Source organism: Plodia interpunctella, chromosome 24 (genome assembly GCF_027563975.2).
Source record: "Plodia interpunctella isolate USDA-ARS_2022_Savannah chromosome 24, ilPloInte3.2, whole genome shotgun sequence".
In the NCBI taxonomy this organism is placed as follows: domain Eukaryota; kingdom Metazoa; phylum Arthropoda; class Insecta; order Lepidoptera; family Pyralidae; genus Plodia; species Plodia interpunctella.
Genome location: NC_071317.1, coordinates 2,630,915 through 2,638,386, shown reverse-complemented (window position 1 = coordinate 2,638,386; position 7,472 = coordinate 2,630,915). Strand labels below are relative to the sequence as shown.

The window sequence follows — 7,472 nt, the reverse complement described above, 5'->3', positions numbered from 1 at the left end:
CAGACGCAGATGTACAGACGAGTCATCTGTTTAATTAACTTTTTATTTGTTAACTTGTTTAGTATTTGTAAACATTAAGCTAACGAGGTATTTATTTAATGCTTTAGAGATTGTTCAATTGACTGTTGTTCGCAAGTACCTAAGTAGGTATATACTATTTCAGTTATTGTTCCAGTTTGTGTGATTGTCTTACAAGTGCCAGAGTAATACGAGCGTGCCAGTGACTACCACACACTTTATCATATACATGCCCATTTAGTAAAAAAATATCATTTTTATAGCCCTGTTAGTAGTATTTTTTTGAACGAATAAAATGCGGGGCTGGCAGGCCGTATACAACGAACGTTTTGATCGATTTTTATTAATGTTTGCAAAGCGGGACTACTTACATTTAGAACTGCACGACTGTCTTGCAGGAAAGATATCTGCTTTTATGATAAAGTATCAAAATCTGTTTCAAGCAGGTGGGTACTTATATAAACAATAGGTAAGAGACTAGATAATACCCCAATAGTCCATCCAACTAACACTGTTGTGTGCAAACCGCTAAAATGGCTACTTACCTTTAATTGGCTCGCGGGGCAACCCGATCAATTATGAATTTATAAAATTATACAAATTCGAGCCAAACGCGAGCAGATTGCCGCGAAATTATTCACAAAGCGCCCCCTAGCGGGGACTTGATGATATTGTATTAGGTGATCACACACGAATACGATTTTAATGGATACTCAACTTCACCCCTCATTCTAACGCCTAACACTTATTAAAACTGTACAAGGATCAATTTCGATTGTTCTTTGAGGTTATATTGTGCTGTTTTGCTGTTGGGATGGAAATACCCCAATCTAAATTAAAATCTAAAACCTTGTAAACAAGGCAAGTGCTCACTTTTTCGGGATTTAACCCCTGGCCGAGCCCGGCATTAACTGGGGATGTAGGGGCAGTCACTGCGATGCAGCGGTTTGTCTGCGAGTGTGTTCATATTTATCTTGTTTTTATAGCGACGGTTCCATAATGATGTCAATATAGTTAGCTAGGCAAGTTAAAGAGTTAAGGATTTGTAGCACGATTACTATCGCAAGACTGATGTGAAGTTTTTTTAAACCTGGATTTATCTCTCGAGATTTTCCGGTTTCTTCCTAACCAATATGTCGGCGCCCAGTGTCCGCTTAGGAGGCAGGAGGAGGTATTCTTTTTGATATGGGTATCTAATCCAAACGAAAGAAAACAAACAAAAATCATAGATTTTTAAGAAAATATAATATAGAAATAAAAATAACAAAAACAATATAAAATAACTTAAAAAAACACAATACAATTTTGACTTAGCACTTTTATAAACACGTTATTGCCCTGGATGTATGGTCGACAGGACGGCCTCCTCGGACGCGGGTGGCGATTTTATGACGAGAGATTTGACAGATGGGGCCGCGGGCAGGTGGGGCTCCTTTCTGTGCCTCATACAGGACTGAGAGTGAAGGCTCTGGCTCTGCGGCTTCTCAGTCACTCTGTACTCGGGCATCCTGCCGCGCTGCAGCTCCGACAAATTACTCGCCAGCTCCGCGGCCGCCTCGCCATACCGCTTTTGTCCTAATCGAACCTGTTTTCATAACAATGTTAATCGTGAGAAAACGACTTACAACACAAAATAATAAAAGGAAATTACTTTAGTTAGCCGCCCATTGAGTCGAGCTCCTGAATCAGTCTTCTGTGCAAGGGCTGGAGGGCTTTTCGGCTGGCGACGTCGCTTTGGACGATCTACACATTAGTAATATTTTTTCTTATCTAGACTGTTAACAGTAGAATATGAAACTGGACGAAATAAATAACCTAATGAAACAGAAACTCAAGCAGTATATATATTTCGGTATAATCACACAATTTTTATCAATAACTATTAAAAAAAAAAGACTTGGAGAGTTAGAGAGCGAGTCTCTTTGTAAGTATATCTGAAGTTGAACATATTGTCTTGGTTCACCACTCGCTGCTAAATAGTCCATTTCTAAATTATCGAATATGTTGCGGATTTTCACAGCGGTTAGTAAGTACTATTTAAATAAAACAACCCAAACACCCAAATATTGTCCTTGTTTCCATATAGGTATTATTATGGAGCTTCACATACATGTATGTTCACTTAAAATCAAGAAAATGGCTCTTAACTTGCAATACTTGACAGCAAATGTGCCCAAGTGATATAAATGAAATTGTGTGTACCTAGTTGTACACATAACCCACCAACCCATAACCAGAAGTTTCACGACAAAAATATGGCCAACTCGCTTTATCGCGTAAAATTTAAGCAGCTGTGTGGGCAGTTGTCAAAAGTGCATGGTTTACGTGCCTCCTCGCGCAGCTCGGCGCGACGCCGCGACACCCACTCGATCTGCTCCTGGAGCTTCTTGCAGTCCTTCTCGTTGGTTAGCAGGTCCTGGGAAATCATGCATTATAAACAAAACATATTTTGTCGAGTCCGAACTGCACCGTCTCCTATAAAGAGATACAGATACAGTATCTCGTCTTAATCCCTTACGCGGAGTAGACAGAGCCAAGAATTCTGGAACTCGAAGCTACGTTTTGCTGTATGGTGGCCATATTGGTGGTAATGTGATGGTTGTTAGTCCATAGCTTTCGCTTTCGTATTTCCCTTGATTGAATTTTACAATATGTGCGGAAGGAGAAGCTGCTGGCGCATTCTATGTTTTTCGTTTATTCCCACACCAGCATGGAAGCCATAGAGATATATAACTAATTCGTAACAATCGTTGGCGCTTTCTAGAAATAAGTTTAGATGTTCTTATAACACACCCATTACATTTAAAACATATAAACAAACAAGATATTCTTCTTCATAGTCGTATTTTCCTCATGGCTGAGGGTCGTGATCATTACGTGGAATGAAACACACACAACAACTTTCTTGGCATTATTAATGGAGTGGTTTGCCATTGCCTTCTCCATTTGACACAAGTTAATAATCAACCAGTACGCAGGTCTCCTCACGATGTTTTCCTCCACCGGAAGCAAGTCGAGGAAAAGTACTATACATGAGTCAGATTGGTATACAAACTCATGTATAATGAAAAGTACGTGGCACGAGTAAGATTCGAACCTGGGTCCTTTCGATCCACAGGCGGGCGTCTTAACCATTACACCACCACCGCTTCCCTCATTCTATTATATTTTACTAATCTGTTTTATCTCTCATCTGTGTCAGCCATAGAGCGTCGGAGTCCAGGGTCCGCTTTCCTACATTTTCGTCTCCATTTTGCACAATCGTCGATATCTCTCGTTGTCACACCATTGGTCTAGTATTGGCATGGGTATTAATAAGTTTTGTATGAATATATAAATAAGAGATGCGTGTAAGAAATTAGCCGATTGAAAAAAGTACGTGAAAATAAACAAAAAGCCAACAGCTACGTACTGTGCGGAGGGACTCCATAATTTCCTTGTATTTGACCTTGACGTCGTGGTCTATGGCGTGGAGGTTGTCGATCTCATGCTGCGTCTCCCTGATTTTCGACTTCGACAGGCGCAGCCGGCCTTCCTGCAGGATAATAAAATTCTTCGAAACTATCGCTGGTTTACTGGAAGAGATCCCTTTATGGGATAATTCTGCCATGGTATTTAGCTTCTTTTTATGTATGTACTTTTAATATATGTATAGGATCCATTTGAAGGAATCAGAATTTAAGAGTGATCCTAATAGAAAAGTGGGTAAACTAAATTCTATTAGTATTTTTTATTTATTCATACGTACATGAATTAACCAATGAAATAGACTGAAAAAGAGAGAGAAAGAAGCTTCCTCACAAACCTTCTCAGCAAGTTTCCTGGTGAGTACGTCGAGGTGTTCGTCCAGGCTGTCCTTCTGTTCCACTTCGAAGCTCTGCACCACGTTGTGATGGGGACACAGACGGTGCACCAGCGTCACCGGCGTGCAGGGGGGGCAGTCCGCTGTGCCTTTCTGCAAAACCATAGACACAGAAAGATATATAGACCGCGTCATAAGGCAGATGCGAAAAAAGATAAATTGTCTTTGCCGATTGGGGGGTTAACATAAAACAGTCAGTCAGAGGTGCAGTCCTGTGTGGCCTGCTGGAATGCCACGGTCACGTTTTGAGTACATAACCTTGTACGATTGTTATCCCCCCAAACGCATAAAATGTGCTATTTCAAACTACCTAACTTTATCAAAATTCATCGAATACATTGTATGTGAAACACACCTAAATATTAGTCCATATAATATAAAAAATCTCATATTTTAACAGGCGTGAATCGTGATAACTATAAAGCCCACAATTTGACAGAAAAATGAAATTCCAGTGATTTAAAAGCCCTTCTAACAAAGATCAGTATCTACGTTCTTGTTACAGCAAATCTTGTCAGAATAGGTTAATTGACAAAATTTGTTTTGATGATTATTCGAAGGTCCTTATATTGATAGAAATACCAGTAAAAAATTACTGTGACAACGTCAATGCTTTCAAAGATATGACAAAAATAAAATCATTTTTGGGCTTGTTCAAGCGGTCCATGTACGATACGAACAAGTGAAGTCAAACTTGCTAAAATGTTAGCAAAAAATATATATGTTTAATCGACAGCTACTTTAGATATAACGTTTGTGATGAAGATTTCTTAATAAAAGTTGTTACATTTTAGTTTTTTATGATGGTCGAATTTGTTTTTATAATTTCATACTTTTTGAAAACTGACTTCCCAACCAAATTTAAACTTCGTATAATTGTTACCGTCTATGAATTGTCATATAATCCTACATATATCTACGTAATTTATCTAGTTTTTACTGTTGAAAATTAGAGATATAATTAAAAATTTGACAACAAAAAAAGCCAGTAAATGCCACTTAATAAAATGCACAGAGATTATATCATCAGATAAAAAGAAAAACAAAATAGACCTTACCACTTGGGTAATAACGCATCTCTTCCATTTATATAAAAAATAAATGCCAAGCAAAACGAGTCCCAAGGCGGCGAGTGGCAGGAGATTCTCCACAGGATTTAGGGAGACCATGCTGGCGACCTGGTCGGTGGACTATCATACCATGGCTGAGAGGAAACCGCTCGTGTTTGCTGCAAAATGTTGACTGAGTCATTTTGACAGTTGGCGGTGGGCAGTCATATTTGTATTTCGAAATAATTTTTTATGATCGCGAAATGAGGTTAAATAAATAAATAAATATATAGGGACAAATTACACAGATTGTACTAGCCCCAAAGTAATTTACAGTACTTTAATTTATTAATAATATTTTATTTTATCAATTACACATTTTTTTATATAGAAAAAAGGTAGGGGAAGTGGGACCGCAGTGAGACACAAATTAGACTTAAAATGTGTTTTAAAAAACTAGAACTGCAAAACGTAGCGCTAAGAACTATTAACTACCTAATTATGTATGTAACATCTATTTATTACTATACTTATTTAACATTTATTGTTGTTTGAAATTTGGTAATAAAAAAAAATCTGCCTAATAATCATTATGGCTGCAAATAATGATTTGGTAGGCAATAGAAAAAATCAGGCGGCAAATCTTGTTGAGCCAAAGTTCGTGGTCAGCAATTTCAATATAAGCAGCCCAGCAACATCAAGACTTGGCCAGCAACAAGTGATCAGCAACATTTGGTCAGCGCAGAGTCCAGCAGCAGCTCCGCTGGATTATCTCATACCCAAGATCGACTCCCAACAAGAGAACTACTCAACGGTTAACTGCACATCATGTGAGCTACTCAGCTTTTATTGACAGAGGTTGAAATTCCATTCGCTCCGGTCGCCTCCGCTTTGTGTGGTCACAACCTTGAAGTATTTTCCTACCTATGTGAATGTAGGAGTAAGAAATTACTAGGAGATATATTAGTTAAAGCGGAATACTTAACCTTACGGATTGTAGATAGATAAACTCTTTTTTTGATGATTGCACCATTCTCAATTGAGTTATAAGTTACAACAAGATATTAAAAAAAAAAAATGAGCGCAAAGGCGTACATATCTTAGGGCGGATTATGTTAGTTGTAATTTCATCACGAATGGATTTTTTTTTATTTTTTTTATTTTCTTCTTTAATAAGAAAACCAACAGCGTTACAATTCTATAGGTACTTATGTTATATATAAGTAAAAGTAAGGCCAATAATAGGTTTCCATGTACATGTCAAAAGTACAGTAAAGTAAAATACAATAAAGTATACCTAAATAATCTCAAAGGAGAAAAGTGAGTAAATAAGCCAAGATCATATACATTACATGAAGAACAATATAACTGCGACTAGCACCATAAAATACATAAAAAATAACAATAAAATAGTTTCAAAAAATGAATCATAATGCTCGCTTTTGTGACTTTTTTATCATAGAACAAATAATGGCATGTATAGGTACACAATCCGTCATGTAATGGACACAGGGCCCGCCCTCTGGGAGACAGACGAAGGCAATTAAGGTAGCGGGGAATTGAAAGGGATCGGTGGCTAATTGATTGCTTCTGCCCCACTGACTGATATGATAGAACGATTACCAACTGTATACGTAATTAGGTAGTGGCTCGTTGATTTGGGCATTAGTGCTTCTGTGTCTATATGTGGGTAGTGACAGTTTCTATAGCTATTTCTCTCTCTCTCTCTCATTAGCGTGCTCCCAGTTTCATCCACGGCTGTAGTGCCCAGATGGAGTTCGTCTATTAAGATAGCCTTTTTGGATTGATGTTGTTAATTTTTTTTTATTAGGATCTTGTCACTGATCCTTACATAACACGGTTTTTGGTTGGATTGGAATGGAACCTACTTATGACTTCGTTAATGACCTTCACCCGCGAAACTACCGCCACATTTGGCCGCAGCTACGAATGAATGAATTAGTGAACGACACGTTCCGTTCCGTTTGCCGCGTGATCAAAGCGGCGCGCAGATTTACAAGCTACGGAAGCTAATTATATGGGACTGGCGGTTAGCGCCGCGCGTCAAACGGAACGTGACGGAGTTATCAAAGGAGATTGAGCAGATGTGAACAGTAGGCGTTTGTTTCCCGTCATAGAATAAAACCACTGCATATAGTTCCATTATCAATTAAAGTAACGTTAGGCAGGTACCTAACGAATATTCAAAATTTAAAGGTTTAATTTTTACGCTGACTCCGGGTTTCTCAGTGTCACAGCCCCGAATGATACCGAGAAAGAGAGAAAAATGTCTAACACCATAGAAATAACACAATCTATATCAGGAAGGAGGGTCTCTCTTATTGCAGAATATAGCAGTTCCACGTTGCTTTTTTATTATACCAACTAATTTACGTACCTAATTTCCTATTCATAGCGTATTAATTTCAAATTTCCCTTAACATTCTATATCAGTAAAGAAGGATATCTTGAATTCCTGTGCCTTTGAAATCCAGTATTATTGATGATATTTACAGCTGTAAACGTACCGACACACATTCCCA

At 38.1% G+C, this 7,472-nt stretch overlaps 1 protein-coding gene across 2 annotated transcripts; it reads right to left on the bottom strand.

Moving 5' to 3' along the window:
• Positions 1 to 1,244: 1,244 nt before the first annotated feature.
• On the bottom strand, positions 1,245 to 5,129 carry LOC128680386 (uncharacterized). 2 transcript variants are annotated; one of them, XM_053763492.1, is made up of 6 exons: positions 4,939 to 5,129; positions 3,824 to 3,973; positions 3,431 to 3,553; positions 2,348 to 2,434; positions 1,670 to 1,761; positions 1,463 to 1,603 (listed from the first exon to the last, which is right to left on the bottom strand). In XM_053763492.1, the coding sequence occupies exons 1-5, from the start codon at positions 5,047 to 5,049 to the stop codon at positions 1,675 to 1,677; spliced, it is 558 nt and encodes a 185-aa protein (XP_053619467.1). In that variant the 5' UTR covers positions 5,050 to 5,129; the 3' UTR covers positions 1,463 to 1,603; positions 1,670 to 1,674. The 2 variants fall into 2 exon arrangements, with proteins under 2 accessions (XP_053619466.1, XP_053619467.1); XM_053763491.1 differs by lacking the exon at positions 1,670 to 1,761 and having other exon boundaries at positions 1,245 to 1,603.
• Positions 5,130 to 7,472: the final 2,343 nt, after the last annotated feature.